General features: G+C 36.9%; 3 protein-coding genes across 10 annotated transcripts; all 3 read right to left on the reverse strand.

Annotated features, from left to right (window-relative positions):
* Positions 1–1,829: 1,829 nt before the first annotated feature.
* On the reverse strand, positions 1,830–8,314 carry LOC120009175 (J domain-containing protein required for chloroplast accumulation response 1-like). Of its 4 annotated transcripts, none has more exons than XR_005470616.1 (9): positions 7,485–8,314; positions 6,462–7,237; positions 5,971–6,380; positions 5,730–5,841; positions 5,235–5,302; positions 4,790–4,867; positions 3,874–4,050; positions 3,250–3,363; positions 1,830–2,055 (listed from the first exon to the last, which is right to left on the reverse strand). XR_005470616.1 is itself a non-coding variant. In XM_038859647.1 (8 exons), exons 1-8 carry the CDS (start codon positions 7,931–7,933, stop codon positions 3,325–3,327), a joined length of 2,109 nt encoding a protein of 702 aa, XP_038715575.1. In that variant the 5' UTR covers positions 7,934–8,314; the 3' UTR covers positions 3,032–3,324. The 4 variants fall into 4 exon arrangements, 1 of the variants encoding a protein (XP_038715575.1); XR_005470618.1 differs by having other exon boundaries at positions 1,830–2,120; XR_005470617.1 differs by lacking the exon at positions 1,830–2,055 and adding an exon at positions 2,198–2,216.
* A 241-nt stretch (positions 8,315–8,555) lies between these two features.
* LOC120009176 (arabinosyltransferase RRA3-like) lies at positions 8,556–11,373 on the reverse strand. Its single transcript, XM_038859648.1, has 2 exons — positions 10,871–11,373; positions 8,556–9,883 (listed from the first exon to the last, which is right to left on the reverse strand). The coding sequence occupies exons 1-2, from the start codon at positions 11,054–11,056 to the stop codon at positions 8,765–8,767; spliced, it is 1,305 nt and encodes a 434-aa protein (XP_038715576.1). The 5' UTR covers positions 11,057–11,373; the 3' UTR covers positions 8,556–8,764.
* Positions 11,374–13,172: 1,799 nt separating this feature from the next.
* On the reverse strand, positions 13,173–18,588 carry LOC120009545 (probable protein phosphatase 2C 55). Of its 5 annotated transcripts, XM_038860174.1 has the most exons (7): positions 18,290–18,588; positions 16,750–17,588; positions 16,146–16,470; positions 15,582–15,734; positions 14,658–14,948; positions 14,089–14,381; positions 13,173–13,539 (listed from the first exon to the last, which is right to left on the reverse strand). In XM_038860174.1, the coding sequence occupies exons 2-6, from the start codon at positions 17,514–17,516 to the stop codon at positions 14,373–14,375; spliced, it is 1,545 nt and encodes a 514-aa protein (XP_038716102.1). In that variant the 5' UTR covers positions 17,517–17,588; positions 18,290–18,588; the 3' UTR covers positions 13,173–13,539; positions 14,089–14,372. The 5 variants fall into 5 exon arrangements, with proteins under 5 accessions (XP_038716102.1, XP_038716101.1, XP_038716099.1 ...); XM_038860173.1 differs by lacking the exon at positions 14,089–14,381 and having other exon boundaries at positions 15,582–15,731; positions 18,290–18,587; XM_038860171.1 differs by lacking the exon at positions 14,089–14,381 and having other exon boundaries at positions 18,359–18,586.
* Between the last annotated feature and the right edge of the window lie 1,814 nt (positions 18,589–20,402).

The raw sequence follows: 20,402 nt of genomic DNA on the forward strand, positions 1-20,402 counted from the left end.
ATGAGTGGATTAGTTTGTGACTCAAATAGTTTCATGTTTATGATATTTGCCGACTTCATGAAAAGTGCATTTTCCTCAATCATGACTGAGGCATTGACTGATTTGAAGGGCTTACAAATACGTCTAAACACTAAATTGCGGGATATTGAAATTGAGACGAACTAATCATATAATTTCTCTAAGATTGATCATATAATTGATACATTAAATTTACTTAGCGAATCTCTGGGCGTGGAACATTTTAATTATACCTTTAAGAATTACAATAAAGTAGCTCATGACTAAAAATTATAAAAATTGAAGTGCTCTTCGGGTTTAACTTGAGGTACTCAAATTGTATTTCTAGCTCCTTCTTTAACTTTTCTCATTTATCAATCATGAAGTGCCATTGTATCTATAGATATTTTTAAGAAATATGGTTAACTTACATCCATCCATTTGTAATTAGGTACAAAGTCTCTATTTGCCTCTAATGACATTTTTGTCATTGCAAACAAAATCACAATGAGATAATTGCATTTGTCCCTTTCGCATACCCACATATGAGAATTTAGTTAACACTTCCCATTTAAAAAAAAATGGTAATAAGATTCAGAATCTGAATCTGAATCTTGGATACCGGATGCGCTGATACTATAACGATGACATTCTCTTATTATGCTTTGTAAAAACTTCATATTAATTAAATCTTTTGTCTTGTAAATTAAGTGAAAAAAAAACTACATGTTTGTATAATCATATGCGGTGTTTTTATAATGCAATACCAAACAAAAAATATATATATATAATCTAATCCAGTTCTTCCAAATCCGATAGAATCCATTATTGTCTAGCCCTGTTCAATACTTGTGCCAAAGCCAAACAGATTAAAGATTCACCACAGTGGTATTCTTTTGGAGTGCTTGAGATGATATTTTCTTGATAAATTCAATGTCAAATGTCCATAATGGGTACATTTTCACACACCAAAACATCTGGAAATTTTGTTATGCTCCATATTTGGAGTACTCATTACTTTATGAATAATGAAAAGAGAGATGATGAAAAAGAAGACAGAAAAGAAGACGAAAAGAAATATAGAGTGTTGGTTCAAGTGTGTCAACTGTGGATGTATTGGTTTATAACACTTGTTAAATGAATAATTGCAAAAAATTTAGAAGTTTGGAGTGTTGACACACTTGTGCCCACTGTGGATGCTCAGATGCTCTAATACTTTTGGCAATCTGGCAAGATAAATATAATTTTGATATAATCTTTCAACAGCGTAAATGAATGACTGTAAAATGCATGTGTTATAAAGTTGGCATTGGAAATGCTAGGTTTACCAAACGGGTTTATCGGTGGCAATCATTGCTCGGAAACAAATGAACACTAGAAGCCAGCAGATCTACCAAACAATTTTATTTATGAATCCATTATTCAAAGTCAACACCAATACTTACATATATGGATTTAAGTACCATTTTTTTGTGGATGTACAGCTACTTGGTCACTGCTTTAAATGTATGTATGTATATATATTATTAGCCACTACGACTCTCCAGTGCTACATAACTATAGACACCACAAGTATCATGAGCATTAGAGTACTACACAAAGAAAGTAAGAGGGTTATTGCAATCTCAGTCAATTTTGTCAGGTTGGCATTGTACATGTGTGCGTGTGAATATAATGTATGGCACGTGCATTTGTTCCCATCTATGATCTATGTATCAGGAAAAAAAAAATTAAAAATCAATTATGGATGAAAGTCACTGCTATAATTTTCAACATGAACTGGGTATTGAAAGGTCTAAGCTACCAGAAAGTTTTGCCATTGTGGATCCTACTTTGTCCATAAACAAGATATGATGCATAACAGAGAGAAACAAAAACAATTCAGCCACACAAGACCTAGAGGATCTGTATATGTAACCCCACAAAGAAAAGACAGTCAATAGTTTGTTTCCTAATCAATGAAACATACACACGACAATGACAAAAGCTTTTACCCAATAAAGCTGGTCGGGTAACTACCCTCTGCACATGAGATCTGAACGGCAGTTTTTCCAGACCCTATTCATACAGGAAATTAGATGGAATCCAATGAGAAACCCCTCTGCACATGAAAGATTACTGACCTGAAAGACATCATTGCTCCCTTATAAATCAACAAATTCTAAAAATGGACTCTAAATTCTCCTCTTCCAAAACGTAAAAATATTCCAAAACTTCACCTGCATTGCCAAAGATATATTTCACCACTGGTACTTAAATTCAAACCTTACCTTTTGAAAAAACTAATTATTGAGCTTTATCTGATAAAGGGTTGCAAAAAGAGTATAACAAGTATGGTTCTTTCCAACTTTTCATCATTGCATGGACAGTTTCATTCACTGCTGCAGCTTATGACCAAACCCAAACATTTTCCCTTTGCATGTTTTTAAGGCAACACTTCACAGAAGAAGCCTCTTTCGAGAGATACCTTCTGTTTGGAGTAGTATGAAATCAGACCACTTCGATTTTGGTCTGGTTGCATAAACACCCCCTTTCAAGAGTTGGATCTAACTATGCAGTATGTGTTTAAGCAACCTGATTGCATATATACCTACCTTGTTCTACGCACCGACATGGTTACTACACGAGTCAAAAACTGGGCTGAAAACAACGATTGGGCTCTGCTTTCTTTTGCCCGTACTATAGTGCCTATATCACTTCAATACATCTAATATGTCTCGTATCAAGTAAGAGTTCGAAAAATATGTTTTTCCTTATCTTTATCATCGTCGTCATCAAAGCCTTTATGTTAAACATTTTGAGGCCGCTACACAAAACTATGAAGAAATGAATTACAAGCCATTATGTGGATTCTCTGAAACTACACTCCCTAATCCTTAAGAGTGTAAATCTTTCCTTGTCAATTGCATTCGCATCTTTTTTGACATCCCTTTCTTTTTTTGGCATCCCCTACCTAAATTTTCCAAGGGCTTGAGAACCTAGAGATGGCCTAAGTTACGTCAATGCTGCAGTTGACATGTATTTTCTCCCATGATGCGTTGCAAAAAACAACTAACAAACATGAATATTATTGGCAGAGGATAATCTCTTCAAGAACCCTTTCCATGGTACAATCAATGACTGTTTTCAAAAAAAAAAAATTACGCAACCAAGCATGTATAATTTATACACACACCAAACGAGAAAAGGTTTCAAAAAAAGAAAAAAAAAACAAAGCTATGCATAGTCAAGATGAAAATATCACGTACTTACATTACAGTATTATTATGCACAATTACTTTCCCTGAGCACCTGACTGTTCTCCTTGAATGAAAATTTTCCCATTAATCATAGTGAACCAAGTGAGTTGAAATGAGTCCATGCTTCCTGCATTCAATAAGTAATTTAACTTCGTCAAATGTTTAGCCTCTTTAGAATAAAGAAAACGAACTTGACTTCACTTTGTTATTTGTTAAAGTTAAACATGCAAGTAATACATCAACAAAGTGTGGGTCATCATTGGACATGAAACATATCTGGTCAAATATCATCGACCTGGAGTGACTCCATAATCTGCATCAATTACTCCAATCCCTTTCCTAAATACACAGAAAGCTCCACAAAATTCCAAAATTTTACCCATCGCTCACAACCCAATAAAGATATCCAGGACGCTCTCAGATAATCATCAAGATTCAGCTCTTTTGCATCAGGGAGATCTCCTAAGGCAGTTTAGACTAATGTTCCTAGAGAATATTGAGGCTTGGAAAAGGCGAGATGAAAATGTTTGTACAAAAATCATTTATATAAGATGTTATCCCTCCCTTCATTCCTTAGAGGAAAAATTAAACAAGTATTTGCATGTAAATAAATGTCTACTATAAAACTATATTGTACCTGCAAAATATCAAAAACCTTTTCTGCTATATACTTTTGTTGGGAAGAAGCACCCTTCTGCTGTAACTTATCTGGATGTAGACAGAGTAAAGCCTTTTGATATGATCTTTTCACCGCATTTCCTTCAATTATATCAACAAGAGGCACAGGCCTCCACCCGCTTCCAGCCCAAAGAACCTGCATGTACAACGAACATCAGCTTCAAGGGATGAAGAAAATTGTAAGTAACAGCCTCAATGAAGTTAACTCTTAAAAAGTTATACCCGCAAAGTTAGAAAACCTTAAAAAAACTGGTAAAAGCATATTTAAATGCAAATTCATGCATAGAATAAAAATTTTCATCAGCATGCAGTGAATCAATTTGAAAATAGTCAAGGCCAAATATCACTCCATCTGAAGACCAAAAATGTCATCATGTGCAGCTAAGCATCACAATACTTTTTTAAGTGTGACGACTTGCTCGCAGGTGATGGATTGTGTAACATCCTGTTCAAAGCATGTCATTCTTTGTCTTTGACTGGAATCATTCCAGAATAACAATAAAACTGATCATCGACAGTGAAGAGAAACTTCTGCATCCCACTTTCCTCAAAGTTATGCCATTAGAATCCCAGTTCTGAAACCGTATTGGGTTGTGGTTCATTGAAAAAGAAAAGTTCTCATTGAAAAAGAAAGTTCCCAAAGATAATAGGACTTCAAAGATATCCATTATCATTAAGTACAAGCTCCAGAATGCTATACAACTGTAGACACATTTTTGATAGCTTGTGGAACAGAATGACTTTTTACTCAAAATAAGACCCAACTCCTTAGTCCTTACACTTGCACAAGGTCCACGGGTTGAATTCCCATTCCTCAAAAAGTTGAGAACATAATCCCATAACTTGTAAAAAAATGGGGACCCATCCATACTTACATACTGTAAGGTTGATAACAATGAGCGTATGTTTCCATCCTTCCCACTTGACCACTGTAGTATTTTAGAATCAATGACCTGCACATCGTGAAATTTCACAGTTATGGCTTCCAAACATAATTGAAAGCAACACTGTGCATAATCCTAATATAGACCCAAAAGAACAGCGCAGATGCCAAAATGTAATCCTGCATTTCTTGGATTTCTTTTGTGATTATTGCCAGTTTGCACCAGTTTATTCTCGTCTTGGGGTAGTTCTTTTATCTGTCAACAAGTTCAACTCAATAGCTTATCCGCAATTGCAATTAGACCATAGGAAATGCACACAGAAAAATACCGCGGGATACTTTCAATTTTGTAGGTGTATACATCTAATCGCTTAATATTGTAAAAAATAAATTATATATATGTAGTAAACACTGGAAAGAATAGAATAGTTAAATACCAGGAAGTTTCCTGAGAAAAGTTCATCTGCATCTCCACCAATAGCCTCCAGGCCTCCAGAAATTGATGCTGAACAAAACATCGATGCATTATAATATCTTTGAACGTCATTAAGTACTGACAGAGTATATTGGTGTAATGAGATAAGTATGCAACTAAACTAAGCACACACAATTAAAAATTACAGGTACTGAAAACTCCTAGTAGTATGATTGATCACAGTCAAAAGCATATATGAACGAAGCTATTATATCAAGAACAATTGAGATAATCAGATCAACAAGCCTTATTTACCATATTACCATAATTCATGAAAGGAGGCAAAGAGAGATTATTTCTGAACTTCAACATCCTTATTGAACAGCAGAACAGGAAATAACAATGAGTACCATGCAGTATTAATGTATTATATTAAACGTAATTCACAAGCACTTCTGCAGCCACATACTGAGCTAAACTATAGTACAAACCTAAATAGAAGGAGAAGAGAACTAACTTTGAGTTGATGCTGGCCTATTTATCTGTCCAGTGGACGTGCCACCAGGCGTATAGTTTTTAGGCTGCACATGATAATCTTGTTTCTCTGTCTGCATAGAACTTTCCTCCATCTGAATTGATCATAAAAGAGTATTAAGTCCTCATATACATATACATTTTCCTAGAATTTCATAGGAAATAGTGAATTATGTGTAATTATATTCTGACTAACTGAATTCCAATCATTGGAAGCTATGCACCTTTGTGACAGCTTCTGGGGATTTCTTCTGGTTCACATTGGCTACATGCATATTCTTTGCTGCTGCTTTTGTGGTAGGTATCAATACATCCTCTTTTGTGGATGTATCTCTATCCTTCCGTCTATAACTATGACCTTGAGAATTAACATCAGGCTTTGATTTTGACAAAGAGTCTTGATTGAAGATTTTAACAAATTTTTTAACCTTTCCCTTTATTTTCTTCGTCCCAGGACTACCTTCCAAGGTTGTACTTGTATCTAGCAAGCTATCTTTGCCCGCTTCTGCTGTATCGGGCTCAGGTTTTCCCCGATTTTGTTTCTCCACAATGGAAGGAATTAATGCAGATATATTTTTTGTGGTTTTACTTTTTTGTTCTTTTGCAGAATTCTTTGCAGCCATCTTATCATTGCCTGCAAATGGTAAGATAGTTTTGACATTAGAGAAGGTATAACCTATATAGTACAGATAAACTTGAAGTGAAACTGACTTACCTTGTCCATCATTATCATTACACAATAGAGAGTCTAGAGTATTCAACTCAGTCTTGGGAGCTTCTTTCTTAAACACTGAAGTATCTTGCTCTGGTTCTATATGCAAATCCATCTCAAACAGAGACTGAGATTTTCTTTTTTCTGCTGCAGCACATGCATTGTTATTAGCAGGAATATTTTCACCAATAATTTGATGGGTGCTTAGTGTTTCTGTTTGGGTTCCTTCTAGTCTTCCGGGAGTGATTCCATCAAATAGGGTGACATTCTCTTTGTCAAGTTGAATCCCGGAAGACGTGTCATTTGGAGTCGCTGTAGGTGAATCTCTTTCCAAACCCTCCCTTGCTGTCTGTTTTAAGCTGGAACATCTGACAATTTTACCTGTTTCCTTCAATCTAGAACTATTACGTCCCCTGAGAAGCATTGCTATCGGCATTCCTTTGCTCACCCATTTATATATAAAGAAGTGAAATTGGCTGCCATTAGTTAAAGTATCAGAGGTACCTGAATCCATCTTTGAATTGCCTACTTCTTCTAATACATCTAATGTGGTTAAGTTTGACAATTCCAGACTTTTTGGACATAAATTCTTGGATACTGCTTGAACATGATTCCTAAGCTCTCCGGCAACTCGATCTGTTTGGCTTGAAGATCTTGACAAAGGAGAATATGGGTAATGGTTTATTCCAATGGAAGCACCATCCTTATTTCTTTGATCGTTAAGAGTACCCAAACTGTATGTTGGCAACTCAGTCCCTTTAAGCAATTTAGCGGGAAGGCTGGTAAATAAAAGAAGGTGAGATTAGCCATTACAACAATGACGACAAAGACTAAATTAATCGGTAGTTACTGCGAGTTCTTGAGCAAAGCATTGATTACATTACTATGCTAGCAGAAATCACCCAATTTAGAAACTTATTTTTCAATTGATAGAAGATTATATGCAATATGAGTGCTGTGCATTCCTGAGAGAGAAAAAATAAGAATAGAAACAGCCAAACAGACACTAAAGAGTAAAGTGAAAACCTGAATTGTGCAGGAAGTGAGGAGCTAAGTGGCTCAGCGTTGGGTGGCAAGGGTTGATTGGGGCTTAAAGCCCTGGAACCTGGCACGGAAAATATAGGATCGCGTTCATTCTTTCTTGGAGAGCTCGAGCAACCGCCGCCTTTAAATATGTCATCGAAGAAGTCATGGCTTGTATGCCGCCTTCTGCTCGAAACTTCTTCTCCAAATACAGGCTTCTCCATCAGACCAGTCCAAGGATTTTGAGACGAACTTGCGCGTGAATCCGTACTTTCGCTAAGACTACACCGCATCTCGTGAATCGATGACCGCCTCGGTGGGCCACCGAACACATCGGCAAAATCAACGTCTGAGTTTCCATGAGAAGACGAAGAAGAAGCACTGGTACTCCCCAGAGATCTCTGACTACTGTACCCTAAAAGAACGCCTTCTCTAGCAGAAAATCTCTCCATAAATTCGAAACGGAGAAGTTGGCGGGAAATCTGTCACGAGCTCATCATGTTTGAACAGTAAAAGAACCTAATTAATATCCGATTCGTGAATCGTCAGAGATGGTAGCGATCTTTCATGTACGAAAAATGATTGTTGAGGAATGATTCGACAGGGAAAGTACAGAGTGGTGGAGTCGGGGCAAGGGTTCAGAGGGATTTGAAGCCACAAATTTGTGTGTGTGGATATTGAATGAAGAGAGAAAATTCCAAGCGATAAGCGAAAGGAATTAAGCTGTTTTTGTCGTGAATTGGAATTTTCGTGATACTAAATTCGTCTGCTCAAGCAACAAAGACATGTTTATGGCTGCTGAACGAAAAAAATGATGCCTTATCCAGTCATCCTATCTTTAAAGCTTCAAGACAAAAGGTTGTGATCTTAGGTTCATGGGAGATTGTGTTTTTGACAAAGGTGCAAAACCAAAACGCAGTAACGCACCACTTGTTTTCTCCTGCCTTCTCAAATATAGTAACATAAAAACAGCAGGATTAAATTCACAAGTTCTCATGCCCAATCTTGTAGAATAATCCTTTGGTGCATCAGGATGCATGTCAGGATCTTCTGATGAAAACAATCTTCAATACAGGCAGAAAATATGTATCAAAAACATGGTATAAAGACTGAAACTTAACCCCAAGTTCAAATACGATACAAAACAACATTTCAAAGAAAAACAAGGTGGTGTTAAAACCAAGATATTCTACATTTGCTTTCTGTATGAAATAAGAGAAGTGAACAGATGAACCCATGAACACCAATCCATGGATCAAAACTGGACGTCCTGTATTTTCTTCCTACCAATCAGAACCGTCGGGGAAAGGTTCTAATGCATTTTGCTTGCCGTTAACATAAAATTCTACGACTGCCTTCATTCTCATAAGCTTATCCGGGTGGTAATTTACATGAACAATTACTGGCTTCAGCTTTTTTAGATTGGCATCTTTCCTTACTGTCTTGAAGAGGACCTTACTGTTCATAAACTTATAGTAATCCATAGTTCTTTTGGCAGCATGGAGCCCATCATAACCAGGATGCGAAGGAAAAAAGAGCTGCTCATTAAAAACTGCTTGGTCCCATGCACTTGGCGGCCGAGACATACGATCAGCCACTCGATCCAAAAGCTCAATTGCAGGAATTGTAGGCCTGATATAAAAGAATCCAGAGTTGTACACCCAAATCCTCATTGTATGAGCATAACGAGCCCACCCCATTCCTGGTTCGTCAAAAACATCATTGTATCCGTAGGCTGTCATATTATTGTGACCATCAGTCATAGACTCCACATCTGAATCCCGATAAAGATGATCGAAAGGGTTCTGCAGGTACACGATATCTACATCTGATAGAAGAACACTATAACCCAGCTGCAGAAACTCCCTTAGAATACGGAACTTCAACCCAGAGACAGCATGGTTACCTCCTGTCTTTGCAACAGAATCAATTCCTTCATCAGGATCTCTCTTGTAAACAGGAACATCATTTGATTTGCAGAATTCTTCAATCTGGTCATCTAATGCCACAACCAGGTAATTAGGTATACCCACCTTCTTGATGCTAGTAAACCAAACCTCTAACATGGCTTTTACATTTGAATTAGCAAGTGCAACTATAAGCTCTTGCTGAACAGCAACTTCCTCCAAGAGCTTTGCTAATCTTGGGTTCACAGATTCATCTGGAACAACAGTTGGGTTAGTTCTCAAACCCTTGACTGTGCCAAAAGGTCCAGCTTTGTGCTGTTCTCCCAACACCAGCACTTGCTTCTGTGCATGATCTTTCCCTTGTTCAGACATCCGTAGTTTTTCGGTCAACTCCCTGACCTGCTTCTTCAGCTCAGCATTCTTCTCCGACACCGATGCAATCTCTGACTTCAGCATTTTGATCCGTTCAGGGGATTCACATGAAGCTGAAGGAACCTGAAAGATTAGCAATAGGAAGAATAACACCAAATAAGTAACCTGTATGAAAATGATGAGTGGAAATCATGTTATAAGCTAAAATTATTAACTTCGAAACAACAAAATCACATAAATTGGTATGTCTTCTTCTTTTTTTTTGAATGCAACACAAATTGATATGTCTACTTCAGAATGCATGTCGGAAATCCAAGGTGGATTAATCCATTTTCTTTTATGTCAGCAGAAATCCAAGTTTAAACCAGTAAAACCATAGACTAGGAAGTCCCAAATTCCCTGTTTGAGCAATGATGAGCAATGGTGTGCAAATAGATATAACAGAGTTGCATGTTCATGCAGAGCCCATGGTGCTTTCCAAGAAAGGAACATTAGCAAACAAATAATAGAATGAAGGGATGTAAAAGAATTGCCTCTGTATTACTTTTAGGCTATCATATCTGATTTATTTACTCATCCCTCACATAAACACAATATGCACAAAGAAATGAAACAATCATACTTTTCATAAATTGACAAAAAAAATAAAATTCCAATGCTCTCATTCACTTCCTATCAAGTTTGAGAGAAATGAAAATGAATTACCCCCTGAAACTCCTTTCCAACAATAATTGTCACTATCCTGCAAAATGAAGGCCAAGTGTGTCGAATAAAAGTCCAGATTGAACTCCTGACAAGAAGTTTTATTGAAATCAAGATCAATCAGTCTATAATTCCATTATCCAGCAAGATGAACTCAGCTCTAAACCTGATCTCAATGGATACCGTCAATACATGCATACTCTTGAGCTCAGCTCAATCACAATAAACTATAAAAGTCAACTCTCAAGTTCAAGAACAAAAAAGGAATAAATCTAGCTAAGATAGATCACAAAACAGAGAGATGTCTAAACCCATAGTAGCCACTTTGACACTTACGAATCGTAAACGATTATCAAAACCATAAACGAAAACATGCCAATTCGTAATAGTTATAGAACAAAGTGGAACCTGGAAATGGGATTTGGTAATTCGACGATTCTGTGAGACTGGATCGATACTGAAGAATCCATGAGGATAGAAAATAGCGAAGACACAACCGAGAAGGACTCCGATGGCAATCGCGACGGCAATTCGAGATCCGCGAAGTGATTGCCCTTTCTCTCTCATCAACGACCCATCTTTGCGACCCGCCATTACGTGTCTCCCTTCGTCTGTCGTCAACAAACAGAATCGCAGAGAAACTAAGAAAAGTCTTCTAGAGAAACATTATACAGCGGAACGTATCCCGAGCAAGCTTGAAAATTTCTTCTATGACTGGTTTGGTGCTAAAACCCTTAGCTCTCAAGATTTCGTCTCTGCGATTATACGTATGTGAAAAATGTAGTATTCTCCGACGGCCCAACAGCCAACAATGAAAGTCTTGGTCGTCGCAGAGAGGTTGCCTCTTTCTTTCGGCAGAGAGAATCTGTGGCTGGATCGTCTGGTTCGCTGAACACGGTACCGGGTGGTAAATAAATTATTGAGACAAATTGAAGAAGGCCTAACCCGTTGTTTGACCGAAGATTGGGTGGCGATTGGCAACGAGAGTAAACGTGTTCCGAGTCGGAGCAACCTGCAAGCCGATTAATTGAAAGTCTGAAAAGTCTAAATTTTTTATTGAATGAATTGAAAAAAAATTTAATACTGGGAGAGAATGGGGAGGGTCAAACTCAAGACGTTAAATTGAAAATTTATTAAGAGTGTGTTTGGATTGAGGGATTTGGGGGAAGGGAAGAGAAGGGAAATGATAGGAAGAGAAGGGAAGAGAATGAAAGGGAAAATACATTTCCCTCTCTCATGTTTGGATAGATAAAAAAAGAATGGAAAGAAAAGTAGTTTAATTGACTAGTTTATCCTTATTTTTTATGTTTAAGTGTTATGTCGAAGGGTAAAATAGGTTTTTAACTTATAAGTAACTTAATTAGTAATCTCTTCCCTCCAAATGACTCCATTTTGGGAGGAAAGAATTTTGACAAAAATTTAAAAAGTTCTTCCTCCCAAATCCCCTCAAATCCCTCCCCTCAATTTTTTATAAACTATCCAAACAAGGGAATTGGAAGGAAACTCATTTTCCCTTCTCTTCCCTCCCCTCCAAATCCCTCAATCCAAACACACTCTAAGTCTACACTTTTGATGGTAATCCATACTTAGAGTATATCCAACACATATAACAAAATAGGGAAAAAATCGTTTTTGAGGGATCAGATTTTAAAAACCATTGCTCCAACCGGTACCTCACTATATCCCTCAAATGTTATTGAGTTTTCTCTCTTCCTTAAACTTGGAGAGGCTTCTTGCCGCCCTCAAAATTTTTTTATTCATTTCCCTCTCCTACTTCCCTTCTCAATCGAGCGAACTATTTCACTCTCCTGTGCATTCTAGGGATTCCAAGTGAGACATACACTTGGATCATATCTAAATCTATTATTTTGGCGGAGGTAAGAAAGAGAGAAACTAGGCTTCACCCGATCTAAATCTTATCGATTTCGGCTGAGAAGGCAAAAAAAACTATAGAGAAATCGATTGGTGGAGAGATGTACAAAAGCCGCAAAATAAATGGAAAAAAAAAAAAGAGATTGGGTATAGAAGAACTGTGGACGTTATGAAAAAGAATGGAGGAAGTTGACAGTGGAGGTGAGATTGTGGGCATAAATAATTATCTTTATTTTATCTTTATATATTTTTATTTGTCTATCACTTCTTTAGCATTTATCTTTATCTATATATTAGACAATTAAAAATCATAAAAGACATTAATAAATATCTTATCTATAATAATGATAATTATACAAAATGATATCAATTTATTGTTATTATTTTAAAATTATAAAATTATTAATATTAAAATAAAATTATTTGTATTTGTAATAATGAGTTAGAGTTGAAGGTGATTAGAAATAATTACGTTGAAAAAAAATAAAATATTTGATTTGATATTGGAATGGAGATGTGATTCGAGTGATTTTAAAATGAAAAGCTCTTAAAATAGATTTTTAATTAAGATAGAGGAGATGATGTCCCTCAAAATGGAATGTTGGGTTGTAATTGCTCTTAAATCCCGTTTGGTAAGGCATGTGCCCAGCCACACTTCCAACGTGAAATGCTGGACTCTCATCAGCGTGAAAAATCTTATCAAATATCGATAGAATATACCATAACATATACTTTTTCAACCATACCCTTCACCGAACTCACCCTTAAAATAAACAAAGCGACGGTGGTGGCAACTTGTGAGCTCATTTATCCAACCAAACTTGCAAGGGCAAAGAAATACACAAATGCCAAGTAGCAATCAATTATGCAATTCCTAATGATTTACGAAGGCCCCACTGGGCCCAGTCCACAAGACAACAGGAACACTACGTTTTCTTATTCTCGTGCTATCACAGGATGATAATTGCATTACTACAAAAAATATATATATTCACAGACACTGCAAATGCATAACTGCCAGCTCAAAGTCGTCAAAGGGTATAAAAATGTCCTCACAGAGCTGATAATTCGACTGTATAATTTGTTTTCTTAAACCAAAATTGCGATGTTGCTCTGCAAAACCACAGTTGGTAGTTCGTACTGCCTGCTCCCTCAAAACACTGGTCCTCAGCCACGGCCGCACGTTATGAGCAAGACTTCTTTTCCTGTATCATACGAATAAAAGAATTATTAACACGCCCGGGTGCATGACTTACAAGTGGTCCTATATGGAGAACCATAAATCATTCAATCATGCCAAAAGACATCCGAGCCTTTATTTTATCCCAAAAGTTTAGACACGAATCTATGAAAAAATTAATGGGAATCCATTACATATATTCTTTTTCGCCGTTCATTTTTATCTAAGAAGATACTTTCGTCAATGCCTACTGAATCCATATACCTTTTTTACCACTTCATGTTATGTCTTTTGAGGTATTCCTCCTTACTTCCTACTCTCTTCTATACAAATACTCTCATTGTCCTCACCGCCGTACTGCTATCTCTACGTTGTAGATTCTCATACCATCATCAATGGTTTTCTCGGAACCTATCAAACCAAAAAAAAAAGTCCCTCGAAAAAAGTACCATACAAGGAAGATAGTAACCTAAACATCCAGACTTTTTTTGGATGCAGCCCCAAGCTCCAGTTGGTGTTATGACTTATTCTAGTTCTACATGACTTTTTGCATTGTTAAAAAATGAGAACTTACTGATTCTTGAAAATCCACGCATAATGATCCAGTTCTTGTCAACCAAAACAGCATATTGTCTAACTTGTCATGAACTGCTATCTGAAAACTCAACTGGCATTGCTTGTGCATTTAAAGTCAAATACTATATGAAATATGGGCAGCGAGGCTTTGTTCTACTTAAAGTAAATACCGTATGCATGTCCTTGTCTGTTAAAAGAAGGAAAAAAACTGACAGGGATAACCTCAGTTTCTTGGCTTTGAAACCAACATATTTGACTCTCTATTGACTTCTCCACTAAACCTCAAGGAAACTGGGAAAGATAAAGGAGAGTAAGGTATGACAAGAATATTATCAGATAAATCGACAGAAAAAATGAGATATTAGTACTAGAAATCATCATATTTGTTTCAATTGTGGTGCAAAGGAATTTCAAACCATCTTTCAAAACACTGCTCAGCAATTCCACAACCAGAACATATGATGCGCCTGGGGACAGAAACTGAATGTGGCTCGAAACTCCTTTGCACGGTTCCTTGCATTTTGTGTGTACTAAGTAGTGTAATCAAAAAATGAGAGGAAAGAGTACCTCATTTGAGCTAGTGACGTATGAAACAACAACAGTGATATCGTCAAGCTTGCCACCATAGTATCGGAACCCAGCATCTTGGGCAGCAGTAGAGAAAGGTGTCTGCCTATCTTTATCCTGCGCTCGTTGGCGCGCCAATGCCGCCATCTTCTGTGCTGTCACCTGAGGCCCCAATCCAGCTCTAACAGCATGAACTACCACTGCAGTAATCTCATTATTGTACAGGTTGTCAAAAAGCCCATCTGTGCCAGCAACTATAACGTCTCCTGGAGCCACAGCAACTGTAAAAACCTGAACAAACATAAAAGGCCACTTAGCTCCCTTGATAATTTAACCACCAGACAAACAACCAATTCTCTGCTTATGGAAGCACACCCAAGTACTTCTCCCCTTAGAGACACTGCTGCTATGTGTAATTCAGCACTACTCTAAAACCTATTAAACACAACTAAAGTTTGAAATTAGTATGCTAATCTCAAAAAAAGGATCCAATTGAAGAGAACATGTAATGAGACTTCCAAAAATATAGGTTATTCATTAAACAATGACAAGTAATAAACATATTTGTGGTACCGACATATTCAAGTAACATATTCAAGAAATTGTGAATGGTAAACTTGGATCCCACACGAACAAAAGAAATCGACCCTTAAAAGATAATAATTTATGGTTTGTTAAAATCTCCTAACAAAATTTTAGTCATCTCGAAAAGAAAATGATCTCATTAAGCCATCGTACATCATTCTTTTAGAAATTCAGTAGCAAAACAAGTTTGATTCTCTAATGGATCATGTTGATGTGGGTGCTTCTCTGCTGGGCAGGATATACTACTTAAATATAATTCTCACTTCTAAACCTTTCTCCATCAATTTCACCATTAGTTTATGATTCCATATTAAAAGGCAAAAAAGGATGTCGGATGACCTGTCCAGAGCTAGGAAGAGCACCATTATCTCCACTCTCAAGTTGATACGTGAAATTAAAATTATGCTGCTGTACAGGAGATCGGAAGATTGTGCATCCATCTCGAACCACCATAAACCCACTGTCTCCCAAGTTAATTGCCTGGAGACCCTGCTGTGAAAAGCCAAACGAATCAAATATAATTTGTCAAACAATAGTAAATCAAAGCTCTAGATAGTGTTTTCAAAAAAAGAAATGTCAAAGTATTTCATATTTTACTATTTTAGAAGTGCGAACCAGTGACAAGTGTAAATGTACTGGACAAGAAAAGCCAGAGTCCTTTGTCACTGTAGCACTGATATAACTTCTAGGGATCATGAATCTAGTATAACCAAGTAATCAACATTGAGGAGCCCTTACAAAAGAACCAAAAAAATATTTATAAAAAAAAATTGAGGAACATTTTTCCTTCCCTAATTCTCTAGCACATCCATTACGAAGCCATGGATTCATGGCCAAAAGCTACCTGGCGCATTGCACTTGGTGAATAAAGGCTAAAAAGCATGCCAAGGGCAGAAATGGTACCTGGTCTGTGAGTGCCACTATACAAGCTGTCGAAGAACCTTTGGCTTTTGTGCTAGAGTGAGCTTTCTCCAAAATCCTAGCTGGGTCAATGGAACCCATGACCTCCTCTTCAATTGCATTGACTGAATTAGACATTAGTTCCCGTGAATAGATTCCCGCATCAATACCGAGATCGGCCCAGCCACCTACACCATCTGCCACACCTATTGCTTGTTTATTGTCACATATAAAGTGAGCATCCTCACCACCAGTTTCTTCTTTATCAGGATGGGGCAGGTAGCACGATCCTGAAAGGAGCTTCAGGGATTTGCCAGAAGAAATTTTCCTGTAGTCAATTCAATTCAAAAAAAATGAAAACCTTAAATGCAAAAGGGACAACGCATTAGCAAACCACGAAATTCACAAAATTTAAGGCAAAGCATTAATGTTTTTTAGAAAGAAAGAACGGCAAGAAAGGGTATAAACATTGCTGCCACATGTACATATAATTTTTTGTACATGACTACTTAAAAGGCCTACATCAACCGTATCTTATAAATCAAGTAGGTAAAACCATTATAAATGTCTTCTGATAATTAAAAGTAAAACTGCAAAGAGAACATACTGATCGGAGGAAATTGTAGAACTTGCAAGCTGTTCCTCACGGACAGAATTGTCAAAGGATACATCAGGTGCAGTCTCAGCAGAAAAGCATGAACGTGAAGTGCCATGAAGACATCTTAATCCTGACTCTGTGTAAGGTGAGAAGTCGCACCATCGCTTTGCAATATTATACATCATGTATCTAAAAATCGGAGTATTACCGAGTTGATTGTGATTTTTCAAACACATGCTAGCTTTTCTGCATTTACTGAAAGACTTATTGCTATGCAATAAACTAGCATTGTCTGCAGACCATGGAAGATCCCCATGCTTTAAATTTGAAGCATCTAAATATTGAACAAGGACAGCTCTGGGACCGCAAGCAGACATACGTTTATTTTGAATTTCGTCCCTACCAGAAAATTCACTGTGTTCACGTAGAGCATGATCAATGTGATATCCACAAACCTGAAATGTAGGGCCTGACACAGATGGGACAGAAAATGGGCGAGAAACTGCTCCAACGACAGAAATGTTTCTTCTTCGATTTACTATCAGGGAATCTGGTCTTGCGGGAAAACCAGTTCCAGGTTGTAAAAGTACATGTAGGTCTTTCGGCTTTGAGAAGCATGCAGAATTAAAAGACCTGTGGTTGAAAAACCAAGATTTTCCTTGGCCAAGAAGAACTTCAACCGAGACCTGCTGTCCAACTTCTTGCCTCAAAACTGACCTCTGTACTCCATTCTGAACTACACTTCTCAGTCTGTTCATAAAATAATCAGAAGGCATCTTACTCTCTTATAAAAAACAGAATTGCTTGAATGTGTTTGTTGTGACTTGTGAAGGCCTTGATATTTATTCCTACATATTAAAAATAGTCTCATCACTCTTAAATTTAATACATATGTTCCACTCAAGATGTATTTCCTCCTTTCCTTCCAGATGTCACAAAAACTCGAAAAATCCTTAAAGAACAATGTAATGACTGATCAGCGACACGTGAACACATCTATTTTGCAAACAAAGGGAGGTTGCCCAGCAATTGTAATAATGACAGCTATGGCACTTGACAATATGTATAGCAAGGACTATGATTATCACATCTATGCACATATGAAACATTGCCCCTCCAAGCTATGTGATTACACCAAATTAAAAACAACATGCGAAGAAACCCCGGAAAAAAAAAATGACATCACTAACCATTTCTTACCATCACATAACATTTAACACTAATTACCGTCAACAGAAGCAATCATAAACAATTATGCAATTAATTCTATAAAAGAAGATAAAAAAAAAAAATCAGCACAACCCTGATACACCTGAAGAAAACAGGAATTTAAGAATAAATGAGAATCATTAATTATTCAAAATACTCGTCATTTCAAATTGCCCGCCGCTTCAATTCATCATAATAAACCTTAACTGCGTGATTATCTCCCACATCTCCTACATATACGTTCTTCAGAAACCCTCACAAGAGAAATCCATAGTTGTGACAATAAATGCACACGAATCGAAACCAAACACCGTAAAACTCAGGGTCATATGAATTTCACCTTTGCAGGACAACGGGAGAGAAATTGAGTAGAAACCCTAACCAGAGAACCACGGAACCAAATCCTCACCTGTCTTTCACTCCTTGAAAAATAGAGGTCCCATTGACGACAAATACTGCGAAGTTAGGTATGAGGAACGAGGTTATCTACTTCTCTTCCTCCAACTCGCTATTTTTGGTAGCTATCGCGAGCGGTCCGATCGGCTGAACGGTAACGAAAAGGCAAAATCCAGAAAGTTCACAGTGAGCCCAGAGAATTGCAATGTGGAGCCCTTATTGAAGCGATAGCTTTACCTATGTTTTGTTTTTTCCCCATTGAGGGTAAATATTAATTATCGATGTGTAAGAGCATCCACAATGGTGCTATATTTAACATTGTTAACAATACTTTTTGGATAAATATAGTGCTATATCATCACAATGGGTATAATGGTGTGTATTTCAAGTACTTGAAATGTTACTTTTTTGATAAATATAGCGTTACATGCACACAATGGGTGAAAAATGATACTTGAAAATTTAGTTGTGAAAAAATGATACTTGAGAGTTGGAGTATATATATAGTTAATGAATAGTGAAGAGAGATGATGAAAATGAAGAGAGAAGTGATGAAAATGAAGAAAGAAAAGATTAAAAGGAAGAGAGAGGTGATGAAAAGAAAGAGAGAGAAGATGAAAAGAAAGAGAGAGATGATGAAAAGGAAGAGAGAGAAAATAGAGAAAATGAATATAGAGTGTTGAAATTTATGGAGTGTTGATGAATAGTGTTTATTATGGGACCCACTCATCCAATTAAATTGTGCCACATAGGAGAGAGGAGAAGAGAGAGAATGATTTTGAAGTGCTGTATTATATTACTACTACTGTGGATGCTCTAACATGTCATAATTGGCTACTTGCATCTTAAGGAACTGCCGACTGTTTTTTTTGGCGGCTTTATAAAAATTAATTTTAATGAAGACAGTTTGGTAAATACATTGTAAATAAGGCTCCGTTTGGAACTCCGTATAAGATAATATAATTTTTCTATTCAATGTATAATTTAATCCTCTATAAGTTGATGTATAATTTAATCTTATACGGTGTTTGGAAATAATACGATATTAAGGTTATTAGGGTTGTATAGTATAAGATTTGTGATAATATGTTTGGATTATCCCCAATTAAAGTGAGAGTGAGGGTATCCTTTGTCATTTGACATGTTATTTCTTTTACTAAACACTCTTAAAAAATAAAAACGAGTTGGACGTGTTTTAATATTATAAGTCTAGCATCGTATAAGAATCATTTTTTTATAAAGTTATATTATCCCGAGTATTTTAAAAATCATCCAAACAGCCGATAAGTTCATTAAAGGATAATTTTATACTGTACAGAGTCTTATTCGCTTATCCAAACGGAGCCTAAAAGTATTAATCGAGAATCACGAATAGCTCATATAACACTCATGTGTGTGGTATCTCATAGAAATCTCGAGTTCGAGCCTCCACATCCCCTTTCTCTGTATTCAAAAAAAATGTGTTAATGTGAAGAGTCAAAGGCAAGACCTTGGTACTTATAGGCTTCTGAATCACGTGAGAAGCTCGTGGGTGCTAAGCTGGATGGAGTGATTGCTTAGACCGTGGGTCTGTATCGAGTCATATGATGTCAAAGCCGTGAGTCTGTTGGGCTCTTGAGGAGTTCATTGGCTTATAGAGTGACTCTACTTAGATAGTGAACAGTGAACTTGTTGTGAGTCGTCGGTCACCCAGGCCGTGGGTATGTGAGTCTCTTAAGAAAGGCCATCAACCTATAGAATGACTATCTAGGCCATGGGCATGTGTTGGCAGTTGCCCATGTTGTGGACTTGTTGGGCTTTAGTATCTTTAAGGTCATGTTGTCGTGGACTTGTCATATCTCTAAAGGCCATGGCTCTGTCATCTGGGACGATCTTGGTTTCTTGATACGGATTTTGGCCCTTACAATAACCAGATCAAGTTGATGTAAAATTTAACTGATGTGCAATCTAAATATATGACAGGAATCGGAATTGGAAAAAAAAGGTGTAAAAACCACATCATTAATGGACAGAAGCCAAACCAAAAGGCAAAATCAAACCAAACCCTAGTTCTAGAG

Source organism: Tripterygium wilfordii, chromosome 11 (genome assembly GCF_013401445.1).
Source record: "Tripterygium wilfordii isolate XIE 37 chromosome 11, ASM1340144v1, whole genome shotgun sequence".
NCBI lineage: Eukaryota > Viridiplantae > Streptophyta > Magnoliopsida > Celastrales > Celastraceae > Tripterygium > Tripterygium wilfordii.

What these genes read in the sequence shown, in the direction of transcription:
- LOC120009545 (XM_038860171.1), bottom strand. Translation starts at nt 17,516, where the DNA reads ATGCCTTCTGATTATTTTATGAACAGACTGAGAAGTGTAGTTCAGAAT. An exon ending in TAGTGGCACTCACAGACCAG is followed by an intron (nt 15,735 to 16,145) that starts GTACCATTTCTG and finishes GGCTTTTCACAG; the next exon opens with CAGGGTCTCCAGGCAATTAA. An exon ending in ACGTCACTAGCTCAAATGAG is followed by an intron (nt 13,540 to 14,657) that starts GTACTCTTTCCT and finishes CGTATGATACAG; the next exon opens with GAAAAGAAGTCTTGCTCATA.
- LOC120009175 (XM_038859647.1), bottom strand. Translation starts at nt 7,933, where the DNA reads ATGGAGAGATTTTCTGCTAGAGAAGGCGTTCTTTTAGGGTACAGTAGT. An exon ending in CCCCAGAAGCTGTCACAAAG is followed by an intron (nt 5,842 to 5,970) that starts GTGCATAGCTTC and finishes TGATCAATTCAG; the next exon opens with ATGGAGGAAAGTTCTATGCA. An exon ending in AGGTTTTTGATATTTTGCAG is followed by an intron (nt 3,364 to 3,873) that starts GTACAATATAGT and finishes TATTGAATGCAG; the next exon opens with GAAGCATGGACTCATTTCAA.
- LOC120009176 (XM_038859648.1), bottom strand. Translation starts at nt 11,056, where the DNA reads ATGGCGGGTCGCAAAGATGGGTCGTTGATGAGAGAGAAAGGGCAATCA. An exon ending in TTACCAAATCCCATTTCCAG is followed by an intron (nt 9,884 to 10,870) that starts GTTCCACTTTGT and finishes CTAATCTTTCAG; the next exon opens with GTTCCTTCAGCTTCATGTGA.